Source organism: Myotis yumanensis, unplaced genomic scaffold (genome assembly GCF_028538775.1).
Source record: "Myotis yumanensis isolate MYYU_CA2020_CCGP unplaced genomic scaffold, mMyoYum1.0.hap1 SCAF_9, whole genome shotgun sequence".
Classification (NCBI taxonomy): Eukaryota; Metazoa; Chordata; class Mammalia; order Chiroptera; family Vespertilionidae; genus Myotis; species Myotis yumanensis.
The window spans coordinates 31,945,171-31,971,310 of record NW_027223760.1 but is presented as its reverse complement, the minus strand read 5'-3'; the positions used below and the strand labels follow the sequence as shown (position 1 = coordinate 31,971,310).

At 41.4% G+C, this 26,140-nt stretch overlaps 1 protein-coding gene across 1 annotated transcript in view; it reads left to right on the top strand.

Moving 5' to 3' along the window:
• Positions 1-26,140, top strand: part of PARP12 (poly(ADP-ribose) polymerase family member 12) — a 49,192-nt gene that overhangs the window by 6,000 nt on the left and 17,052 nt on the right. The window contains exons 3-6 of the mRNA XM_070424020.1: positions 2,287-2,563; positions 4,610-4,711; positions 12,597-12,720; positions 23,089-23,284. Of these exons, the coding sequence (XP_070280121.1) occupies positions 2,287-2,563; positions 4,610-4,711; positions 12,597-12,720; positions 23,089-23,284 (699 nt within the window). The remainder of the gene's footprint in view (positions 1-2,286; positions 2,564-4,609; positions 4,712-12,596; positions 12,721-23,088; positions 23,285-26,140) is intronic.

The window sequence follows — 26,140 nt, the reverse complement described above, 5'->3', positions numbered from 1 at the left end:
GGGCTGCTGACAGGCAGATGTGCTAATTACTAATTCATTTGTACCCAGGATTTTTAACTTTAGTTGATGTTGCATTTCTGGTATCCACTTGTTTCAAAACTTATTGCAATAGTTATTTAGTCTTTGGGTCTGCCTAGAAGCAGACACCAAGATGGGATTATAAGTGTGAGAGATTTATTGGGGGATGAGCAGAAGAAGTTGGGGTGAGCCTTTAGGCAATGATGTAGGTCTGACATCTGTGGCAGCAGAAAGGGAAGGAAGGGGACTGGGCAGATAGATATCCTGACTATAACCCATTTCTAAGAAAGCTTCTACCTGACCAACAGGCAGTTCTGATCTAAAATCTTCACTGTTGGAGGTGGCTGGTGTCTCCCCAGAATGGCATGCTCTGTTGTTGGCTGGGAGCATCCCGCAGGAGTGTGGCCTCTGTGTGAATAAGGTAGTGGCTCCAGAGGGTAGCAGCTGGGCCAAGAGTTAGCTGTGGTCTGCAGCACATCTGAGCAGTGCCTTCCTGTGGCCAGCCAGGTTATATGGGATGTCTGACACAGCCTACAAGGAGGCAACAGAGATTAGATTGGCATATTTTAATGAAAAGGCTTCCATATGATTCAATTAAAATCACTCATTTGAGAAAGGTGCTACATAGCACAGTGACTGCCACATAAAAGGTGTTAACTTTTTTCTTTTTCCTTTTGAAAATTAATATTGATTTAATTCAGCTAATCTTTATTGAATATTCTCTATGAGTCAGACATGGGCGATAAGGAGATGAAAGACCCTCTTCCACCCTTCCAGGAGGCACGTTTACTGGGTCAGACAGACAAGTCAGTGAATAATTGTAAGGTGCTGTTTTAGATGCTCTAGTCAGTGCTCTGTAACAGGGGCACAGTTTTGGGTGCTGGGGAAGACGTCCTGGGATAGCTGGTGCCTGCTCTGGGAGCTGAAGGATGATTGAAGGATGAAGGTTTGGGAAGAGGGAGACACAGAAAGGAGGGAACTTGGCATGGTCAGGAGATAGCATGTAGGTCAGTGGATTTAGGATTAGAGAGGGGAGAAAAAGAAATGGGTAGGCAGAGGGAAGGAGTGTGGCGGGGGAGATTTGTGTTTGCAGAGTGCGTTTTCACGTTTTGAGAGATCCTCTTGTTATTAGTGTGAAAAATGAATCAGAAGATGAACAGTCTGGAGTGTGTAGCATCTGTGTGCTTGGGTGTACAGGTTGGTTCAGAACACAGTGCCAGCAAATGGGAGCTGAGACCCAGGGTGGCATTTCTGTCGGGATGTCTACTCTCAGGCTAGACTCCTCATCCAATGACTAGTTGGGGGCCATCACCATGAATCAAGCACCCACTGTGTTCCAGACATTGTATACATAAGCCACTCCTATTTCCCTTTTAATCCGCACAATAGCCCAGCAATGTACATGGGATTATTCCCATTTTAAGGAACTGAAAAAACCGAATCTCAGAGCTGGTGAGTGGCTTGCCTAAGGCCAGGCAGCTTGTAAGTGGCAGAATCAATGTTAGGATTCAGCCCTCTCTGGCCTTTCCCTTTGGGGCTTCCATTCCTTGAGTGGGGTTCCTGCTAAATCATGCTCAGTGTAATACCTATGAATTAAGTGGTTGAACCCTTAGTGGTCTCTGGCCTTGTTTTCATCCCCAGGAATTTGAGTATAGAGGGGAAGGATTAATTGATTCAAGTCCCAGCTTTGCCAACAACCCAGTTCAACAGCCACTGTGTGTGCCGGATTGCTGTGTGACCTAGGGCAAGTGGATTAACTTCTCTGAGTCTGCATGCTCTCTTGAGAAAAAAAGGACTGCATTTGGCCTTCTCTAAGATGCTTTAAACCCTAAGAACTTCTTTGACCCTGAGTTGTAGAAAAAAGAGTTGGGAGAAGCTGGGGCATGAGTTGGGGAGAGTTGGTGAATCAGGGGGAAGGGTGTAGGTAGAATGTAAGGGTTGTTAGGAACTGTTATGCAACTTACATTAAAATGTCTCCTGTGAAGGAATAGCGCTGATCAGTTTGAAGTTTTTTGGCTTTTCCCAGTGGAGGGGCTTGTTTTGAGAAGTCTGCTATCCACCAAGTTCCTGTTTTAGCCAAGGGTGTTTATTAACAGACACCCAGAGTGAGGGATATTCTCATTTTGTGTGGGCTGTGTGGATGATGGAATCACAGCAGTTGCTAGGTCTCTAGAGGAACCTCTTCTAACCAGTGGACTGGTCAGTAGGAAGATGGTGTAATGTGTGAGGCCTTCCTAAACTGTTGTCTTTTCCCTTCTCTGTCAACAGATCTGCCTTCACTACAACAAAGGAGATGGACACCATGGCTCGTGTTCCTTTAGAAAGCAATGTGTCAAACTCCATGTCTGCCAGTACTTTGTACAGGGTGAATGCAAGTTTGGCACAGGCTGTAAGAGATCCCATGATTTCTCTAATTCTGAAAATCTGGAAAAACTGCAGAAGTTGGGCATGAGCTCAGACCTGGTGAGGAGGCTGCCTTCCATTTATAGAAATGCTCATGACATCAAGAATAAGAGCTCTGCCCCTGTCCCACAGGCGACTTCTGGTAAGGCCCTCAGCTGGGGCTCCTGAATTCCAGCTGGCCATTAAATGGAATGTGTGACTTTGGATAAGTTGGTGCTTCTTTTAGTAAAATGCTGTTAGTGATCCCTTTCTAGCTGGTGGGGGCTGTAAAGATGAGTTGAAATCATGGGCATGAACAAGCAAGACATTCTACAAAAATGCCAGTTGGTGTTGACAATGAATGAATTCCTGCTGGGCCTTACTTGCACTGAGATGGGAGACTGCTTCTCTGTGCAATCATTCCTCTGTCCCCTGGAGACCTGCACAGCTCTAGGGGCATCCTTTGCATTGCATTCTGTTTTGATTGTTTTAAAAACAAGTGAACAAAGCATAGAGTAATGTTGGTCTCTTCTTGAGATGAATAAATGGAATTTTTTAGACATTGTAAATTTACTTTGTTCACTGCTCATCTCCAGTGCCTGGACAGTGCCCAGGCCCACAGTAGGCACTCAGACATTTGTTGAATGAATGAACATGCTAAGATAAGTATTTTTTTAAAAAAGGAATGTCAGGCCCTGGCTGGTTGCTCAGTGGTTAGAGCATCGGCCCGTGGACCCAAGGGTCTCGGGTTCAAGTCCCAATCAAGGGCATGTACCTCAGTGTAGATTTGATCCCTATCCCTGGTTGGGGTGTGTGCAGGAGGCAACCAGGCCATGTGTCTGTCTCACATCGATGTTTCTCTTTCTCTCTTCCCCCCTCCTCCCTCCCTTTCACTCTCTCTAAAAATGAATGGAGAAAATATTCTCAGGTGTGGATTAAAACAAATAGTAATAAAAATGTCAAACTTAGTGAGAGGAACATGGGGAAATTCTGAGCAGAGATTATTTATGTAATAAGCATTTCTTGAGTACCTGTTGTGTGGGAAATGAAGAATGTGGTCCCTCACAAAGGTCATGATACATTGGTGTCCCTTGCATTACTGGCTGTTGGCTGGCCATTCTGGTTATCCATTGTTTTATTCAACAAATTTTAGTGCTTGCCATTTAGTGATAGTTACTCTCCTGGGCCTGGTTATGTCTTGGTGACTATGAGACACGGCTCCACCAGGGATGCACAATCAAACCCACTTGTTAGCTACAATGATATCTAGGATTTAAAAAAAAAATTTTTTTTTAAAAATATACTTTATTGATTTTTTACAGAGAGGAAGGGAGAGGCATAGAGAGTCAGAAACATGGATGAGAGAGAAATATCAATGAGTTGCCTCCTGCACACCACCTACTGGGAATGTGCCCGCAACCAAGATACATGCCCTTGACCAGAATCGAACCCGGGACCCTTCAGTCCGCAGGCCAACGTTCTATCCACTGAGCCAAACCAGTTAGGGCGATATCTAGGATTTTTAATAGACCCCTTCTTAAAATATCAGGTGTCAGGACTACCAGCAGACAAACTTATCACACTAATCTTATGTGATTTTTTATATTTAACAATTATCCTTGCTATATGTATTTTCCCTTCACATTATCTTTGATGAATTTTGGTTAATTTCTTTTAATAGTAGAAAGCCTAGAAGTAGACAAGGTTTTGCTTTAAGTAGATCTTGAAGAGTTCAATTGGATTATGGCCTTGTTAGTAAGGGAGGGAAGGATACCTGCCCTTGGGGACAGAGGGAGGTAACCTCCAGGGTCCCACAAGTGTAGGTTTTGAGGTTGAGCCTATATATGTCTGAGGAGCACATAAAAAGAAAAATGAAGAGGAATAATAAGATTACAGGTGATATTAAGTAGAGAGGGTTTGCTATATGCTTGCTTATATGGTGGTAGGTGGGGAGTATTAAATGTAACTATTAGGTAAAGGCTCATTGTAGCACTACTAAAGGTAAACTTTGAAATCACTTACATGTTCTTTTTATATTAAATTTATTATAATTAACCTAAAATTAATTGAGGTTTTATTTTGAGAGATAGACTTTCCATTTATTGCTTTTTTCTTGGTATTGTTACCTAATCCTAATAGTTCATTAACACGTATCTGCTATTGGAATTAAATCCAGTAGCTGATACATCTTTGTGGTGTGTGTTTGTAGAAAGAAGAGACAGTTCAGGTTCTGTGTCCTCAACAACTACTAACCAAGAGGAGAGTGATCAGATCTGCTTGTACCATATTCGGAAAAGTTGTAGCTTTCAAGGTAAGTCCAGGAAAACCCCTCATCTATGTGTGGGTGGGATAACTGCTTCTCATTCCTGGAGCTCTGCTCTGAGGCCACCCACAAAGTCCTCTTCCCTGTCCAGAGAGGGTAGGGCCTTCTTAATCATAAGCTGGTGTGGCATTTGATCACACCCATTCTGCAGCAGTTTTATTGGGGAGTTGGGGATGATAGGAATTATTTAAGTTTCTAAAAATCAGACTAGATGATTTTGGGGACCATAACTGTTGGTTCATGCAGTGGGTGAAGCCTTGGTCAGCATAGTATGAAGTCACAGATGTGCACAAGTCACAGATGCCTAGTCTAGTGGAACAAAGGTAAGTGTTTTTTGTACAGTGTGGTTGTAGACTTAGAGATGCCTTAGACCCATGTTTATTCTTGGGAGATGAGTAATTGTTTAAGTTGTGGTTTTCTCTCCACAGTCCCTCTTTTATCAGATGTAGAAATTCTTGTATCTATGTGTGTGTTTGTAGTTTTACTAAACCTTTGTTTTCTTCTTATTGCTGTCCTGGGCTTTGAAGAATGTTTCTTTTTCAAATTTGGTGACTTCTCTTAAAAAGCAAACACTACAACTTCTTGTTTCGTTTTCAGTCTTTAAAAACTATCCAAGCAATTCACGAATACTTTCACTTTGTAAAAGAGTCTATTAATACAGGGTAAAGTCTGAAGTCCTCCTCCAGCCTTCCCCAAAGGTATACACATGCCATGTGGTTATGATATTTATGACATACTATTTAACCTGCTTCCTTTACTTAGTATTGTGTCTTGGAGGTTTTTTCCCCAGGTTAGTTGGTACATGTAAATTCACCTTGTTTTAAAAACAATTGTGTAGTATTCAATTAGAGTGATGTTCCATTGAACATCTGAGTATACATGTGTATTTCCATGGACAGATTCCTGGAAATGTAATGGTAAGTCAAAGAATAGGTGCCATCCATACTAATAAAAGGGTAATATACTAATTAGACTGGATCGACCGGACATCTTCTGGTCGTCCTGCCTTCCTTTTGGACAAGCTCTAGTGGCAGGGGCCGAGGCAAAGGTGGTTAGTGGCAATCAGGCTGGCAGGCAGAGTGGTTAGGGGTGATCAGGCAGGCAAGCAGGTGAGCGGACAGGAGCCAGCAGTCCCAGATTGCGAGAGGGATGTCTGACTGCCTGTTTAGGCCTGATGCCCGGTGGTCGGACATCCCCTGAGGGGTCCCCGATTGGACAGGGTGCAGGCTGAGCTGAGGGGACCCGCCCCTTGTGCACGAATTTCATGCACCGGGCCTCTAGTATATACATATATGTGTATATTTTAAAAATCAACACAGATCTAATTTACACACAATAAAATGAATCCATTTTAAGTGTACACTCTGAGTTTTGGTAAGTATATCTGCCATGAACACTCTGAGTTTTGGTAAATGTGGCTGCTAAATAAATATAGCCATGACTATAATCTAGATATGGAACAATTCCCTCATTCCAAAAGTTTCCCTTATGTCCCTTTATAGTTAATCCTTATCCCCTAACCCCCTCCAATTTTCTCAGGAAATCCCTGATCTACTTTGTTACTGTAGGTTGATTTGCCTTATCTAGGATTGCATGTAAATAGAATTATACAGCATGTATTCTCCGGTACCATCTTCTTTCACTGAGCATATTTTTGAGGCTTGGTCATGTTGGAATATCCATAGTTTGTTCCTTTTTATTGCTAAGTAGTATTTCATTGCATGGATTGACTACAATTTGTTTAACCATTCAGATGAACATTTGGGTTTCCAGTTTTTGGCTTTTTACAAATAAAGCTTCTGTAAATCTTCATGTACAAGTTTTCATGTGGATATATGTTTCCACTTTTCTTTGGTATAGACCTAGAAGTGCAATTACTGGATCATGTGATAAATGTGTGTTTAACTTTATAAAAAATTGCCAAACTGTCTTCCAAAGTGTATGTATATTATTTTAACTTTCCACCAGCAATGTGTGAGCATTTCAGTTGTTCTGCATCCTTGTTAACACTTGGTATTGTCAGCCATTTAAATGTTAGCTGTTCTGATAAGAGTAGTGATAGCTCATTGTAGTTTTAACTTGCATTTTCTGATGATTAATGGTATTTAACATTTATTTTCATGTGTTTATTGGCCATTTGTATGTCTTATGTGAAGTATTTAAATCTTTTGCCTGTGTTTTAGATAATAGCTATTATGTGAGTATAATTTACATACCATACAATTCCTCTATTTAATAGTTTTTAATATACTCAAAGAATTGAGCAGCCATTATTAGTCAGTATTAAAACATTTCATCGAAGAAACCCTGTACTCATTAGAAGTCACTCATATTCTCCCTTCCCCTCCAGCTCCTGGCAACTACAGATTTACATTATATCTCTATGGATTTGCCTGGATATATATATTTTTAAATATATGTACATATATATGTGTGTATATATACATATATGTGTGTGTGTGTGTGTATATATATAATATATATATATATATCTATTATTGATTTCAGATAGGAAGAGAGAGGGAGAGAGAGATAGAAACATCAGTGATGAGAGAGAATCATCGATCAGCTGCCTCTTGCATGCCCCACACCTGGATCAAATCCGCAACCTGGGCATGTGCGCTTGACTGGAATCAAACCCGGGACCCTTCAGTCCACAGGCCAACACTCTATCCATTCAGCCAAACTGGCTAGGGCTGTGGTCGGCAAACCGCAGCTCTTTGGCCCCCTGAGTGTGGCTCTTCCACAAAATACCACATGGGGGCTCACACGTACATTGCGATTGAAACTTCGTGGCCCATGCGCAGAAGTCGGTATTTTGTGGAAGAGCCACGCTCAAGGAGCCAAAGAGCCGCCCGCATGTGGCTCGCGAGCCGCGGTTTGCCAAGCCGCAGTTTGCCGACCACTGGGCTAGGGCATCTGGATATTTCAAAGAAATGGAATCATACAATATGTGGGGTGTTGTTTGATTTTGTTATTGAGTTGCAAGGGTTTCTCACAGGCTTCTCTCTCTGCAGCCCTTATATCTACACTCACGTGTTCCATGGGACAAATAGCAAGGTTGCTGTGCACAAGCAAGGCACTGAGGGAATGCCTGCTGGGGTGGATCCCAATAACTCTCATTGCCATTGCCTGAGTGTCTTCCTTGCTTCTTGTTACATTGAACTTTGAGTTTGTGAAGCCCCCAGACCCTTCCCACTTCTGCAGTAGCTCTCCTCTACTTACTTTGCATTTGTTTTTCTCTTTCCTTTTTCTCTCGGTTTGATTCTGTCTGTTTCATATTTTTAGGAATTCTTCAATAAATCTGGTCTTTTGATGGAATGGTTTATTGTTTTCTAGTGCTTTGGGATTTATCCTGTCTATGGCCTATCATTTCAAGGGCTATAGAGAGAAAGGAGATGTAGATGTGGGTACTTTGCCAAATTGATTTGGTTTCTGTGTCTCACCTTCTAGAAGGCCTAGACTCTAGAACAGCCGTGGGCAAACTACGACCCGCGGGCTGGATCCGGCCCGTTTGAAATGAATAAAAACTAAAAAAAAAAAAGACCGTACCCTTATATGTAATGATGTTTACTTTGAATTTATATTAGTTCACACAAACACTCCATCCATGCTTTTGTTCCGGCCCTCCGGTCCAGTTTAAGAACCCATTGTGGCCCTCGAGTCAAAAAGTTTGCCCACCCCTGCTCTAGAATGACACAATGAGGTGGGGAATGTTTGAAGTATGGAAGGAAACTGAGAAGGGAGATGGAAGACCAGGGCAGATGTGGCAGAGAAGGGGTCTCATGCCTTCATCACTGAATTGGGACTCAACTCTTGCCAGCCACTGTAGCTGTGGTGGCCTATGTGGCACCCTCCTTTCCTTGTGCTTTTTTAAAAAAGTCTTTATTGTTGAAAGTATTACAGATATCACCTTTTTTCCTATTGCCCTCTTCTGGCCAGCACCCTCTTTTTGTGCCTTCTGACTTGTGAGCAGTGGGGGCTCCATGCTCAGCTCAGATTAAGATCCAAAGGCTTGAACCTGCTGTTTGACCACAATGCCTTCCCTTGGCTCTCATGTCCTTCTCAATGAAGGATCAGCCTGGAAGGCAGTGGGTGGTGCACCTGGAGGTGCCTTCTTAAGGGGAGGACCTTTCTTCAGGCTATCCAGGATTCACCTGTGCTTGGGTTTATAGATGCAGTAACTGAACACTTACCGAGGATCATTTCCCTTAATGCCTCTCAGGAGGAAACAGGAAATCTTATCTATATAATAAAGAGCCAGGGTCATAGCGACCAATTATGACGGAAGGTTTGACCAGACTGGAAGTCAGTGCTGGGTTGCCATGGTGTAAATATCTGATACGCAGAATGGTCTTAGGCCAGTGATGGCGAACCTTTTGAGCTCGGCGTGTCAGCATTTTGAAAAAACCTAACTTAACTCTGGTGCCGTGTCACATATAGAAATTTTTTGATATTTGCAACCATAGTAAAACAAAGATTTATATTTTTGATATTTATTTTATATATTTAAATGCCATTTAACAAAGAAAAATCAACCAAAAAAATGAGTTTGCGTGTCACTTCTGAAACGCATGTCATAGGTTCGCCATCACTGGCCTAGGGGGCTGCAGATCAGGCCTGGAGAGAGGCAGCGTCTGATCCCTAGCCTCTGTGGCAGCTGTTGATCAGAACTTGCCTCTCTTTCTCTATTGGCCTGGCCAACAGCCTTGCCTCCATTTCTCTCCAGGCCTACACCGGGGCTGCTGATCAGCCCTGCCTTTCTGATCAGGCCCTATTGATAGGCCCAGAGATGCTGACTGGCATAGAAACTGACCAATCAGAACCAAATCTGCGTGAATGTAAGGAGCCAATGACTGCCTAGGAGGTAGAGCTTTTGACACTGACTGGCATAGAAACTGACCAGTTAGACTCAAATTGGCCAGCAGAGAAGGGCAATTGGGGGCGAGATCAGGCCTGCAGGGGAGGGCAGTTGGGAGCGAGATCAGGACAGCAGGGGAGGGCAGTTAGGGTGATCAGGCAGGCAGAGGCAGTTAGGGGCGATCAGGCCAGCAGGGAAGAGCAGTTAGGGGTGAGATCAGGCAGCAGGGGAGGGCAGTTGGGGGCGAGATCAGGCCGGCAAGGGAGGGTAGTTAGGGGTGATCAGCTAGGCAGAGTTAGTTGGGGGCTTGATCAGGCTGGCAGGGGAGGGCAGTTAGGGGCGATCAGGCAGGCAGGCAGAGGCAGTTAGGGGCAATCAGGCAGGCAGACAGAGAGGTTTGGGGTGATCAGGCAGGCAGGCAGAGGGGTTAGGGGCAATCAGGCAGGTAGGCAGGTGAGTGATTAGGAGCCAGCGGTCCCAGATTGTGAGAGGGGTGTCTGACTGCCGGTGTAGGCCCGATGCCCAGTGGTCAGACATCCCCCAAGGGGTCCCCGATTGGAGTGGGTGCAGCTGGGCTGAGGGAACCCGCCTTCATGCATGAATTTTGTGCACTGGACCTCTAGTTTTGTCATAACTCTGGACCAAAGTTATGACCTCATCTATTCAGGTTGAGTCCTTCATTATCACTCTTGTACATATCCCTTGTCAGGAGTCTTAGAGGCTCTAACTTTGGACAAGTCAGGATGTCCTGAGATCCCCCAGTGTGGCTGTATCCACCCTTGCTAATCTCAGAGGAGATTCCCTTGACTGGGGTCTTCCTCTTGTTCTCTGTCCTTTCAGCCAGGTGCTCTCTTCCACCCAGTTGGCCTGGCCCTACGCCTGGCCTTTGACAAGCCCAGGCAGCCTCCCACCTTCCTTCATTGTCCTCCCCACACCACCACATCTTTTGTAGAATCTTTGAGAAAGAAGTGGTATTGAGACTTACCTGAAACAATGCTTACAATTTTATTATTTTCAAGTGTCAAATTAGCCAAGCTTCATTGTTGTTGTTTTGAAAGATGAATTAAAAATGTGCAAAGGACAGTCATTAAGAAATGTCTCCCTCACACTTTTTTTAAAAAAATATATTTTATTGATTTCCCACAGAGAGGAAGGGAGAGGGATAGAGAGTCAGAAACATCGATGAGAGAGAAACATCGATCAGCTCCCTTTCTGCACACTCCCCACTGGGGATGTGCCCGCAGCCAAGGTACATGCCCTTGACCGGAATCGAGCCTGGGACCCTTCAGATCCCAGGCCGACACTCCATCCACTGAGCCAAACCAGTCAGGGCTCCCTCACACTTTTTACCCAGTATACAGATCACCCCCAGAAACAGTCATTATTACCAATTCCTTTAATATCCTTTCACAAAGATTTTATACATGAACAAGTGTATATGTCTAATCTGTTTTCTTACACAGGCATGCTACGCACACTGTGATATCTTTTTTCACTTCATTAGACATTTAATTTTTTTGAATATATAATATGTGATTTGGTCCAAAATTTAAAAGGTACAAAAAACAACAGAAATCTCCCCTTATAACTCTGTCCTGGCCATCCAGTTCCCCCTGCAAGGAATAATGTGCACAGATGTGTATCCAGACAAAATATCTCTAATTTTTTTTTTTTACCCCAAAAGAGGCATTCTTTTTTTTTTTTTTAAAAAAAGATCTTTATTGTTGAAAGTATTACATAGGTCCTCCTTTTCCCCCCATTAACCTCGTCCAGCCCACTCCCATTCCCTGCATCCCCCGAGGTCCTCACTACCCCATTGTCTGTGTCCATGGGTTATGCATATATACATATAAGTTCATTGGTTGATCTCTTCCCACCCAACCTCCCCTGCCTTCCCTCTGAGGTTCAACAGTCTGTTCATGCTTCTGTGACTTCTGGGTCTATTTTTTTGAAAAAATTTTTTTTATTGATTTTAGAGGGAGAGAGAGATGGAAACATTAATGATGAGAGAGAATCATTGATTGGCTGCCTCCTGCATGCCCCCTACTGGGATTAAGCCCGCAACCTGCGCATGTGCCCTTGACTGGAATCGAACCCAGGAACCTTCAATCTGCAGGCCGACGCTCTCAAGGGGCCAAAGAGCCGCATGTGGCTCGCGAGCCACAGTTTGCCGACCACTGATAGATGAAACAAGTATACAGGACGAGTATGGATGGGAGAGTTGGAAGGGGTCGACCTCAGCGAATGTACCTCAATCAGATTGAGGACGTTTTTAGCAAAGACCAGCTTAGGAGTACCCTAATTAAGTTAATAACAATGTACCTACCTATATAGTTTAAGTTTAAAAAATTTGGCTCTCAAAAGAAATTTCAATCGTTGTACTGTTGATATTTGGCTCTGTTGACTAATGAGTTTGCCGACCACTGACCTAGGCCACTTATGTGTATATCTGCAGGGGCAGAGCAGTGTATAAAGACCTTTAGGGTGTATGTGTGTGTGTGTGTGTAAGTGTAGGTAGAAGAGGTGAGTATGTTTGCAGCCAGAAAGATCAGTGTGTGTTAGAACCATGCTTCTGACCCACTTGCAATCAAACATGTCTGGGGTTAGGATGGTAGAGATAAAGCTGGCTCCGTTTTTGGCATGTACACTACTTGTCCACCTGCCATATGAATAGTCAGACTTTTACCTGCTGGGATGGTGCCTTTGACTTCATGATCAGCTTCTTTACTATCATGAGATGAAATGCATATATAATGTAATCTGCCAACTTATGTCATTTGAAAAATCAGTGTAATGTCCTGTTAAAAAGAGAGACATAAAAAGGAAAATGTATATGATAAAATACATAGTATTTAAATAACTAAATGCTTAGATATGACTGTACTAAAAAAAGACTCCTCCACAGATTTCCAAAGTATTCCTAGGTCAGCATGCAGCACCACACTCATTGATAACCATGGGACTAGGTCATGCTGTCTAATGCCAAATGTCTTCTTTATATTTTCATTTTAGATAAGTGCAATAGAGTTCATTTCCATTTGCCGTATCGGTGGCAATTCTTGGATGGAGGCAAGTGGAAGGATTTGGACAAAATGGAGCTTATTGAAGAGGCATATAGCAATCCCAATAAAAACAGGTAGGAAATAATTCATTTGTATCTGCTTTGTGCCTGGGCTTTTGTGTGTGTTGTGGGAAGTTTAGACACACACAAGCGTTTAGTTTTTAGTTTTGTTTTTTTTCTCCAAATATATTTTTATTGATTTCAGAGAGGAAGGGAGAGGGAGAGAGAGGTAGAAACATCAATGATGAGAGAGAATCACCAATCAGCTGCCTCCTGCATGCTCTACACTGGGAATTGAGCCTGCAACCCGGACTTGGGCCCTGACCGGAAATGGAACCATGACCTCCTGGTTCATAGGTCGACCCTCAACCACTGAGCCATACCAGCTGGGCCAGCAGGATTTAGTTTTGATGGCTTTCACACACTCATGCACTGTCTCACACATACACACTTAGTAAGCAGAATTGGAAGTTAATGTTCATACTGGAGGTTTGGTGCCTTTGTTCTTCCACCTTCCTCTTTTTTCAGGGAAAAGCTGTGGGGGAAGGAAATGGTGGTAACAAGTGAGTTCTGAATTATTTGCTGTTGGGACTGATCACTTACATATATCTTCACTGATTAGTGCAGAAAAGCAAGAGCAATCATTTGTGAAATTTCAGCTTTTGCCTATGAAGTCATATGGCTGACTTGCTGTTTATCCAGCCTTTAACTTTCTTATTTTCCTAAATGTGTCTCAGTATTTTCACTTAGTCAATTCAGAGTAAACGGAAACCCTGGGTAGCTTTATTTTCAAATACTTATCATGTCTTGTATTGAACTTGCTAAAATATGTTGTCAAGAAGAGAATTTGCGTTGATTTTTTGAGTGAATAAAATAAATTTGTGCTTAGAGTGCAATTATATGCAAATTGCTACTGCAAAGTATGTGAAACAAATTATTCCCCTCAGGAGGATTAAATGGCTCACAAACCACCTGTCTCTCTCTCTCTCCCTCTCTTTTATTCTGAGGCAAAATTTACACACAGTGAAGTGCACTGATACTGAGTGTATAGTTCAGTGAGTTTGACAAATGCATTCACTTGTGTAGCCAACACTGATTCAGGTATAGATCGTTTTCATCACTCCAGCAAGTTTCCTCTTGTCCCCTTTCAGTTAGTGCCCACCTCCGTAGGCCACTGCTGTTCTGATGACTATCACCATAGATTGCCTGTTCTTGACCTACAGCAAAGTACAACTATACACTGGACTGTTGTGGCTGGAGTCTTTCTGTCAGCACTCTCTTCTTGAGACTCTTCCAAGATGTCTTGTACACATGCACACAGGCTTCCTTAGGGCAGTTGTTCAGGGATGAAACTGCTGTAGGGGGGTAGCCTGGGTCCATCCTCAACTCTGCCAGGTGATGCCAAATTGTTTTTCAAAGGGATTATGCCACTTTCCACTCCTATTAGCAGTCTCTAGTGACATGTCTCCCTAATGTTTGTTACTGTCTGCATCTGAACTTTTCCTAGTCTGGGGGGTGTAACTGGTATCTTCGTTTGCATATCCTATGAGTCAAAGTGTATCCCTATATATTTGTTGGCCTTTTGTGCTTCCTGTGCTATTAAAATCTCTGTCCTAGTAGTTTGCCTATGTTGGCAGAATTTAGGGGGAGGTTGTGTTGTGTTTTTATTATTTTAGTTTTAGGAATTTAAAAAATTTTAGTTACTAGATGTGTGTTGAAAATGCATTCTTCCTGTCAGGTTATGGTATCTTTTAATGAAGAGAAGTATTTTTCCATCTTTTTTTTTTATTGTTTTATACTTTTTATGTCATAAGAAATCCTTCCTTAACCTAAGACCATAAAGAAATTTTCTTTAAAAAGTATTAAGGTCTGCATTTAATTTCTTCCTGTATGTGTGAAATATGAGTTTAGTTTCTTATGCAAATGAATTACCAGTTTTGCCAAAGGCCACTTGTTATAAATGTATTTAATATAAAAATTTAAAAATTGTGGAAAATATACATAACATAAAATGTACCATCTTAACCATTTTTAAGTGTACACTTCAGTGGCATTAAGTACATTCACATTGTGTGCAACCATCACCATTAGCCATTTCCAGAAGTTAATTTATTTATTTATTTATTTATTTATTTATTTTTCGCTTAAAGTATTACAAAGGGTCAGAAGTTAATTTATTTTTAAATCAATAAAAACTGAGCCAAATTTGGCAGAACATTAACACATTTTATAGCTTATTTTCACATTCAGCTGCCAAATATTACTTTTTAAAAGTAGGCCATTTCTTTTCCACCCGTTTTCAATGCCGCCTCTGTTAGATGCCAAGTTAGTAAATACACACCCAAGTCTGTTTCTGGTCTTTTCCGTTTATTGGTCTGTTTGTATCAATACCACACTGTTTTTCCTCATAATGCTTTTTAGTTGCATCTGGTGAGGCAAATCCCTACCTTGATTTTCTTTATATTGTCTTGGTTCTTCTTGGTCTTTTGCTTAGAAATTTGAAAATCTACTCAGTTTTCACACAAAAAATACCTCTGTTGTGACTTTTTAAAGTTGAAATTGCATTGACTGCTGTCAGTTTGGGGAGAATTGACATCTTTATGATGCTGAGACTTTCATATGTATAATAGCATCCCATTTATTTAAATCTTTAATATAGTTCTATAATTTTCTCCATTAAGGTCTTGTGTATCTTTTGTTATACTTTTTTCTTTTGGGATCTGTTAGTTCCTTCACTTAAAAAAATTTTAAAAATATGTATTTTCCCCAGTTTATTTGAGATATAAATGATATACAACACTATATAAGTTTAAGGTGTACAGCACAATGACTTGACATGTATATGTTGCAAAATGATTACAACAATAAATTTAGTTAGTATCCATCACCTCATATGGTTATAAAAAATTTTCTTTGTGATGAGAACTTTTAGGATCTATTCTCTTAGCAGTTATCAAATATGCCATACAGCATTGTTAACTGTAGTCATCATGTTATACTTTACATCCCAGTTAAAAAAATTTTAAGTTATGTTTTCTCTCTGCTGATGCATAGAAATGCAACTGACATTTGTATAATCTTATATCCTGCAACTTTCCTAAAATATCTTAACTCAAAAGATCTACTGTTAATTTATGTGAATTATCTATATAGTTATATATCCTAGTAACTATATGCAGAAATCAACATAATTGGTGAATAATATTTTTATTTCTTTTAAATTCATATACATTTTATTTCTTTTTATTGCCTTATTGTAGTGGCTAGGACCTCCTATATCATGCCAAACAGGGGTGGTAATGGCTGAAATATTATTCTTTTCCCCTGATTTTAAAATTAATAACTTTAAATATTAAAATGGTACTCACTTAACCATCCTATCTAATAAAAGACAAGAAGGATAATTAACCGTACCTCCGCTACTCTTCCCATTGGCTAATTAGGGCGATATGCAAATTAACTGCCAACAAAAATGGCGGTTAACCGCCAACAAAGATGGCGGTTAATTTGCATACGTAGGCACAATGATGGGAGGCGAAAGGGGAAGGACGGAAGAACAGTGATCGGAAACCCAGGCAGCAGGCAACAGCTGTGGGGGTGCCGCCTCGTCTGCGGCCCTGTGATCGCATGATGATTGGAGGGAGAGAGAGCCCGCCCGGGGGGCCTGGGGGTGCCGCCCAGCCTGCGTCCCGGTGGTCGCCATGGCGATTGGAGGGAGAGAGAGCCGGGGCGCAGGCCGGGTGGCACCCCAGCACCCCAGCACCTGACATGCAAAGGTCAGGGATGAAGTGACTTTTCCCAATCACATCTGCAAATATCCTGGGGAAGGCATCACTGAAGAGTTCACAACAACTCTCTTACTTGGCAAGGAAGAAAACAGTTGGCAATGGAAACAATCAAAGTTAAGGTCCCTCTGAGTAAAAAAGAATATTTCCAACGTAAAGGAGGGAGCAGGCAAAAATAATAGGTTCTCATGACTTCCACTGAAGTTTGAGCATATGACAGAGTCAAAACGAACAAATTAAAACAGACAGTGGACATTCAAATGACCCGAATCAACTGTCACTGTTTGTCCCAATAGCAGCAATGCTTATGTGATAATATAGTTTAACAAACATACAAAACAAGTCACATGATAAGAGAGGTTCGGCTTCTAAAGTAAATTGAATATGTTCTTTAAAAATTCTCATGTCCTCCCCTCTGACTATAATTCTTAATTTTCCAATCAGAAAATTACCCCAGGTGATCCAGTAACATGTAGAACTCCAGTAACCTAACTTATTTAAAAAAACAAACATCCCAACCATTTTTAAAATATTTAAATTGATATTTTAGGGTTAAAATTATAGAAGATATTTAGATCCAAATATATTTTCTGAATAGAAAATATTTCAGTTTTTGATTTAAAAAAATTAACATAAAAATATATAAGTGACACATTTTCCCAAGGAACTCTGAATTAGTACCTTTCCCTCTAACTTTCTTCAAATTAAGAGAATCTATGGAGTTCCCTATACTGCACAAGTTTTAATGAAAGAAAATAAGACTTTCTAAGAGCATCAAATACATGTTTTCTTATTTACAAACATATATACTCTTCTCTCTCTCTCTCTCTCTCTTTAAAATATATTCTTACTGATTCAGAGAGGAAGGGAGAGGGAGAGAGATAGAAACATCAATGATGAGAGAGAATCATTGATCGGCTGCCTCCTACACGCCCCGTACTGGGGATCAAGCCCACAACCTGGGCATGTGGCCTGACCTGGAATCAAACTGTGACTTCCTGGTTCATAGGTCGATGCTAAACCACTGAGTCACACCGGCCGGACTCAATTCTTATTTATAAATTCATTCCAAGGACATATACAGCTTGAAAAGCTTTAGAAGTAGTTTCAAAAAAACTAGCTTTTAAGTAACAAGAAAACAGTTATAGAAGAAAGTTTAAATTAAAAGAAAAAATTTGTTTTAATTTATTCAAGAGTGGGAACATCCTCCATGAAAATGTGTACCTTGACTGTGGATGGCTGGGTGGCCTTATCACACCTTAGGAATTCAAATGCTTTTTACAATGAAAAGAAAGAGAGTTTCATCTCATTTCTCTCCCAGGGTAGATGTCTGTCAATAGAAGGTGGACATCAATAGAAGGAGGGGCTTGCACAATCAATCCAGAAAGTCAGCAATCTATGAATAACCCAGAACTGAGTATTTATCTCCTCTGCCACACACCCTCCCTCCCAGCCAGTGAGCAAGATAATTACTCTCAAGTCAAGCTAAGTGCCCCCCAGTCACAGTGGCCCAATGCTGACATACAAAGCATACAAATAATTCTCACTCTGGCATAAAAGTGACAACTTTCTTGGAAGAAAAGCAGATACTGTAAATTTCTCAAAGTTTTCCTGAAACATTTTTTAAAGTAATTTTTACTTCTTTAGAAAAAATGCATACATGGCAAACCATCTGTAATAAAAGGCCCATTCTATAAAATTTTACCTGGTCCTACTCATATCTGCAATCATAATCATATTTACAGACAAATATATCTATACTAATAAAAGAGTAATATGCTAATTAGACTGGGAGACCTTCCAGAAGACCTTCCAGATGTTCTTCTGGACAAAGCCATGGTGGCGGGGCTGAGGTAGAGGCGGTTAGAGGCCAAGAGGGGAGGGCAGTTGTGGGTGATCAGGCTGGTGGGGGGCGGGGCCATTGGGGGTAAGCAGACCAGCAGGGGTGCCAGTTGGGGGCAAGCAGGCCATCAGCGGGGGTCAGTTGGAGGTGATTAGGACAGGGGGGGAGCAGTTTGGAGTGAGCAGGCCAGGAGGGGGACAGTTGGGGATGAGCAGGCCAGGGGGGAGGGAAGGTAGGGGCGAGCAGGTCAGCAGGGGGGGCAGTTTGGGGTGATCAGGGGGGCATTTGGGGGCAAACAGGCCGGCGGGGGGTGGGGCAGTTGGGGGCAAGCAGGCCGGCAGGCAGAGTGGTTAGAGGCAATCAGGCAGGCAGGCAGGCAGGTGAGCGGTTAGGAGCCAGCAGTCCTGGATTGCGAGAGGGATGTCCAACTGCTGGTTTAGGCCCGATCCCTGTAAACTGGCAGTAGGACATCCTTCAAGGGGTCCCAAATTGGAGAGGGTGCAGGCCAGGCTGAGGAACACGCCCTCCCCCGTGCATGAATTTCGTGCACCAGGCCACTAGTCTATATAATAAAAGCCTAAGTGACCATTACGGCGGAATGCAGAACGATTGGTCGCTGTGATGCGCAATGCAGGAGCTGCCCCCTGGTGGTCAGTGCACTCCCACAGGGGGGAGTGCTGCTCAGCCAGAAGCCAGGTTCACAGCTGGTGAGCGCAGCTGAGGTGGTGGGAGCCTCTCCCGCCTCCATGGCAGCTAAGGAGCAGCGAGCCAAGTGGTAAGGAGCGAGGGATCCCGGATTGTGAGAGGGTTGTCCAACTGCCGGCTTAGGCCCAATCCCCCTGTACTGCCAGTTTAGACCTGGGAGGATCGGGTCTAAGCCGGCAGGCGGACATCCCCCGAGTGGTCCCAGACTGTGAGAAGGCGCAGGCCGGGCTGAGGGACCCCTTTGTCCCCAGTGCACGAATTTTGTGCACCGGGCCTCTAGTGAATATATGTTTGGAACTTTTGGCCTTGTTAAGGAATTCTAATGTTATTCTTAGTATGCTAGCAGTTGCTTTTTTAATTGTATATGGAAATTGAATTTTATTGAGTGCTGCTTCTGCATTAATTAGAAGCCCATGTCTCCTTAATGAAGTGAATTATATTAATTTTTCAATGTTAAGCTACCACATTCCTGGGCTTAAGTCATACTTAGCCAGGATATACATGCTCACACACCCAGACACTTTCACATAGTGCTGAATTTGGGTTGCAGGTACTTAGTTAAAGATTTTTGCATTTATGTTTGGTAAGATTGGTTTGTAATTGTTTCATATTATCTTTGCCTATTTTATTTTATTTTTATTGATTTCAGAGAGGGAGAGAGAGATAGAAAGAGAATTGGCTTTCTCTTGGACACTCGCCACTCGGGACCGAGCCCACAACCTGGGCACGTACCCTTGACTGGAATTGAACCTGGGACTCTTCAGTCCACAAGCCACACCAGCTAGGGCATCTTTGCCTAGTTTTTTACTTAAGTTCATAGCCTTCTAAAAATGGGATTGGGATGGCTCCTTTTCTATTCTTTTTTTTTTTTTTTTTAAACATATTTTATTGATTTTTTAGAGAGAGGAAGGGAGAGAGATAGAGAGTTAGAAACATAGATCAGCTGCCTCCTGCACATCTCCCACTGGGGATGTGCCCGCAACCCAGGTACATGCCCTTGACCGGAATCGAACCTGGGACCCTTCAGTCCGCAGGCCGACGCTCCATCCACTGAGCCAAACCGGTTTCGGCTCCTTTTCTATTCTTTGAAAAAAATTGATATAAAATTAGAATTCTTAATAATTGATCATAAGAATGTCTAAGCCTAATGTTTAATTTGTGGGAAGACTTTAAACTACTGACCCAATTTCTGATAATTGTTATAGGACCAGTCAGGTTTTCTATTTTTCTGTGAGTCAATTTTGGTAAGTTTATTTCCAGGAGTTTGTTCATTTATTTATTTTCAAAGTAATTGTCATAAAGTTGCTTGTGTCTATGGCATCTTTAATTTTATCCCTTTTACATTTCTCTTTTTAATTTTGTTTTGTTAAACCTCATCTGAGGATATTTTTTCCATTGCTTTTCAGAGACAGTGGGAAGGGACAGAGAGAGACAGAAAGAGAGAGAGAAAGAGAGAGAGAGAGACATCGATGTGAGACACATGGACTGGTTGCCTCATGCATGCACCCTAAGGACCCACAATCTGGGTATGTGCCCTGACCAAGAATCGAACCCGTAACCAACTGAGCCACACTGGCCAGGGCCCTTTTACATTTCTAATATGTCCCCCCTTCTTTTTTTCTTGATCTATCTAACAGAGATTTATTAATTTTCCTAATATTTTTCTGTTTTAAAAGAACCAACTTTTGTCCTTTCTTGATCTCATATATTAGGTGACCCATGGTTTATTTCTTAAGTATATTTTCAAAATGTTTTTATTTAATTTTAAATGATTTGCATTGTGGTCAGAAAGTAAAGAGCATATAATAACAAGCTCCTTGAATTTTATTGTGACTAGCTTTATGAGTGTAGCACAGGGTCAGTTTTAGTAAAAGTCCTATGTATGCAAGAAGTTTTTTTTGATGCAGTTTAGATGAAGTATATTAATTATGTGGTTCAAATCTTCTATATCCTTATTGATTTTTTTGCTGCTTTAATCAGTTACCCTCAGAGATATGTTAACATTATAAATTTGTCAGTTTCTCCTTGTAATTCCATCAATTTTTGTTTCATGTATTAAAAAAGTGCTTTAAAGCATATATAAGTTTAGCATTTATATCTTAGTAATTTCAGCCTGTTCATATAAAGTGAATGATTTTTATTTCTAGTAATGATTTTTTAAAAAATTTATCTTTATTGTTGAAAGTATTATAGATGTCCCTCCTTTTCCCCCCATGATCTCCTCCATCCTGTACCTGCCCCTTCTAGGCCTTCACTACACTATTGTCTGTGTCCGTGAGCTATACATATATGCATTTAAGTTCCCTGGTTAATTCCCTCCCCCCCACCCCCCACCTCCTCTAGTAATGATTTTTGCTTTAGATTTGTCTTGTTTGATATTGTCTTAGTAAGAGTATATTAATATAATGATGCCAACTGCTTTTAGTTACTGTTTACTATTCTTTACTTTCAAGCTTTTTTGTCCTTATATTTTAGATATATTTCCTGTAAACATCTTAGAACTTTTTTTTTTCAGTTTGACAATGTTTGTTTTTAAAAATATATATATTTTATTGATTTTTTACAGATAGGAAGGGAGAGGGATAGAGAATTAGAAACATCGATGAGAGAGAAACATCGATCAGCTGCCTCCTGCACACCCCCTACTGGGGATGTGCCCACAACCAAGGTACATGCCCTTGACCGGAATCGAACCTGGGACCTTTCAGTCCACAGGTCGACGCTCTATCCACTGAGCCAAACTGGTTACGGCTTGACAATGTTTTTTAATTAAAAGTTAGTTTACTTACATTTATTGTGATTACCTGTACATTTGAATTAATTTTTACTGTCCATCTTGATTTTTTGCTATTTGATCTGCTTCTTCTATATTTCTTTTCTCTCTTTTAGGTCTTCTTTAAGATTTTTTTTCTCCTCATTTAATTTTTTTTCTTATCTACTAGTATATACTGAATATCTGTTCTTTTACTGGTTACTCTAGAAATCTAAACAGGTTCATTAACTTATAGCAAACTTTAGTTTAACAATTCAAGCTAATTTATACTTTTAATCATTCTCTTGAATTATAAAAAAAACTTGAACACTTGAATTCTGAGGTAGTTCCATTCAAACTTATTTACTACGTATATGAATTTGGGCAAATTACTTAACCTTCCTGTGTCTCAGTTTCCCCATATGTCAAGTAGATAAAATAGTTTCTACATCAAAGGGTTATTTTGAGAATTAAAAGAGTTAATATATATAAAACACTCAGGAAAGTGCTAGGCATGTAACATGTGCTGTATACATGTTGCCTCTATTCTTTTTTTTATTTTCCAGAAATTGGAAATTAGCATCATTTTCTACTGTTAATATTTGCTTCAACTTATACATTTATCATTTTGTTTTGTGCTCAACATTCCTTTGCCATATATTTCCTCTTGGATTATTTTCCTTTTTAAGTTCATCTCATAGAAGTTGCCTTAGTAAGAGTATAATGGCAAATGTGTTGTTTGTTTGTCTGAAAGTATCTTTATTTCATCCTCATTTTTGAAAGATCATTTCATTGGGTATTTTCTTTGAATTCCTCAAAGATTATTCCATTGTTTTCTGGCTTCCATTGGTTCAATTTAGAAGTTAGCTATAAGTCTAAATACAGGTATAATAGTTTCCTAGGACTGCCTTAGCAGTTTACCATGTGGTGACGTAAAACAACAGAAATTTATTCTATCACAGCTTTGGAGGCTAGACGTTAGAAATTAAGGTGTCAACAGGGCCACACTCACACAATAAACACTCATTATATGTTAACTATTGTTATTTTGGCTTCTAAGGATTTCCCTTTCTTACCAACTAAGCAGTGCATTAAAATTTTTTTAAAGCAGCATTTTCTGTGTTGTGAAAAGAATGTCATGATAATGAGTTTGATTTTATTTTTGCATGGCAAAACTGATCTTAAAAAGCAGTCCTCCCCTCCCCACTTGGAAATACTTTTTTAAAATGTGCATGTTAAATTTACTAGTATGTTCACATCTATCAGCCGAGTGTCTGGAAGACCATGGGTGGAAGTTGAGGGGCTTATGTTCATCTGATTGGTGGAATTTTAAGTATATCTCTTGTATTCTTTTGCAGGATCTTATGTGCTGACTTGGTCAGTATCTTTCGCTCTGATTATCTGAACTTTGAGTCTATGAAGTTCGGCACTTCCCGGGCTCGCCGCCTCTCCACACCATCTTCTGTCACCAAACCTCCACACTTCATTCTCACCACTGAGTGGATTTGGTACTGGACTGATGACTTTGGTTCTTGGCAGGAATATGGAAAACAAGTAAGTGTGATAGAAAGTGGGCACATGTTTCTTCCTGAGGGCTATATAGACAAGCCCTTCCAAGCACAGGCATAAGGATTGTTCTTGGGGTTAGTGAAAAAGCCAGAGATCTCCAGATCTCCTGACTCACCCTGTTTCTGGGGTGGGGGATAGAAAGGGTGGGAAGGGGATTGCGGCAAAACTAGCTAATTTAAAGTTCATTTGTCTGAGGTTTCATCTTTGAATGATTCAATATCTGTTGGTTCACAAGATCAGAATGAGTAAAAGTTGTAGTGAGATCACGTTTCTTCATTGGTTTTGTTAAACGGGGGTAGAAAGATGCTTCTCTTACTGTTAAACAGGTAACTCTGGAGCGAGTGCACGTGTGTATTGGAGTGTATGTATGATAAAGATTACATATGCAGGATAAAGTTTAAGGCTTTTCAAAGCTGGCTTTTCACCTTACTTGTAGCAGCAACTTTATAGAAGGTGGGCAAGAATAAGAAAATGGATTTATTTCAGATACTGATTTGGAATATGGATCAAATAACTGGTGTTGTCAATTATTTGAAGATGTTCATGGATGGATTAGATTAAAGGCAGTCCCCTGGTTACCTTAGAGGTCCAAAGTATAGAAAGGTCACCATTTCTGTAGGGAAAGCTTCTCCGAAATAGAAATTGAGGTGTGTGGCCCAATGGACATTTGCACTTTTTTGGGTTGTAAGAGGCTATGCTCAAGCTCTGGTTTCTTATTCTCAGATGTACTTAGAAGATCTTCTCTGGAAATATTATAATGTGAGCATCATGAGGTTAGGAAGCTTTGTCTCTCTTTTGCCACTGATGTGCCCTTGTGCCAAAGATGATGCCTGCAGGTCCTTGGGAGAAGGTTTTGGCCAGTTGAGGAAAGAGATATTGTTGCATTAGGCCCATTGGTCAGTTGGAGATGTTCATTCTCACTGGTGACCTCATGACTTGAGTCTCATTCTTCACCTCCCATTTCTTCCAGTGACAGCCTGTTCTCATTGGCTGTTCTATCCATCCTCTTCCCCACTTATCTCCCCATCTCAAGCATCCTGGGATTCCTCTCACCTTTCCTGTCATGTGGATTTGTTCAGGCAAGCTCTCTAACATTGCTCTCAATTTGGTCAGGAGCAGGATGAGAGAGGTCTTGTCTGTATTGAGGAGGGGAAAAGGGTGACAGGTTGGTCACACTCCAGGAATTGAGTTTATTTGGTGACAACATGGAGGGATGCATGGCAAACAAGAGACACTTAGCAAATGTGATAACCTTTCACTTTTCGTTTGTCAATTTGTCTCCCTCTGGGGGACAAACTCTCTAGGAGCCTAGTGGGATAACATGGGACCCCACGGGTAACCCTGGAGGAAGTACATTTCTCTGGGTGGCTTCCCAAACTGGGTTTCACTTTGGGGACTAGAGGCCTTTCTCCTTCAGACAGCCCACTCTTAGGGTGCTCCCCTTTTCTTTTCTGTGCCACTACACTCATACACACACACACACACACACACTCTTCTCTCTCTCTCTCTCTCTCTCTCTATATATATGTGTGTGTGTGTGTGTGTGTGTATACACATATACATACATACATACATAACATACACTGAGTGGCCAGATTATTATGACCACCCCATCAGTACTTCGTTGGGCCACCTTTTGCCTTCAATACTGTGGCGATTCTTCTTGGCATTGACTCCACAAGATGTTGAAAGGTGACTCGAGGAATCTGACACCATGCCTGATGAATAGACTGTCCAGTTCTGTGAGATTTGATGGTTGTGGAACCAGCTGCCTGATGACTCTTTTAACTTCGTCCCTCAAATGCTCAATTGGATTAAGATCTGGTGATTGTGGGGCCACCTAAGCAAGGTAAAGTCTCCCTCATGTTCTTGAAACCACTCCTGCACAATACGAGCACCATGGCATGGCGCATTGTCTTGTTGGAAGAAGCCATCTCCATTGGGATACGCCATCAACATGATAGGATGAACTTGATCAGCAACGATACTTAGGTATGTTGTACTATTCAGACGTTGTTCCACATGAATTAAAGGGCCCAAATCATGCCAGGAAAACATGCCTCAAACCATAACACTGATCCCACCAGCTTGAAGGGTTGTACTCATGCATGTGGGGTGCATGCTTTCATGCTGTTTCCGCCAAATTCTCACTGCCATCTGCATGATGCAACTGGAAATGTGATTCATCGGACCACATGACTTTTTTCCAATGCTTGACTGTCCAATCCTTGTGTTCCTGTGCGAATTGGAGACATTTTATCTTGGTAACTGCAGACAGCAGAGGTGTTCGAACAGGCCTTCGGCTGTTTTGCTGATACTAGCTCCATGGCTCTGAGCGCCAACAATCATCCCATGTTCAAAGGCTGTTAAATCGCGTTGTTTACCCATATCTTCAGAAAAAAATCACTTCTACTCTCGTAAACAACCTGCTTCCCTATTTATAATGGTCTGGCCCTCTAGCAACTTCAGCGGGAAATTATAGCTAATTTGCCTACAAACGTCAGGTGGTCATAATAATCTGGCCACTCAGTGTATATATAAATTAGGTAGGTAGATAGGTAGCTAGCTAGATAGCTAGATAGATAGATAGGTAGATAGATTTCAGAGAGGAAGGGAGAGATAGAAACATCAATGATAAGAGAGAATCATTGATTGGCTGCCTCCTGCACGCCCCCTACTGGGAATCGAGCCTGCAACCCAGGCATGTGCCCTTGACTGGAATCGAACCTGGGATCCTTCAGTCCGCAGGCCAATGCTCTGTTCACCGAGCCAAACCAGCTAGTGCTGTGCCACTACTCTATAATGCAGTGTATTCAGAGTGCATAACCTCTTTAGAACAGT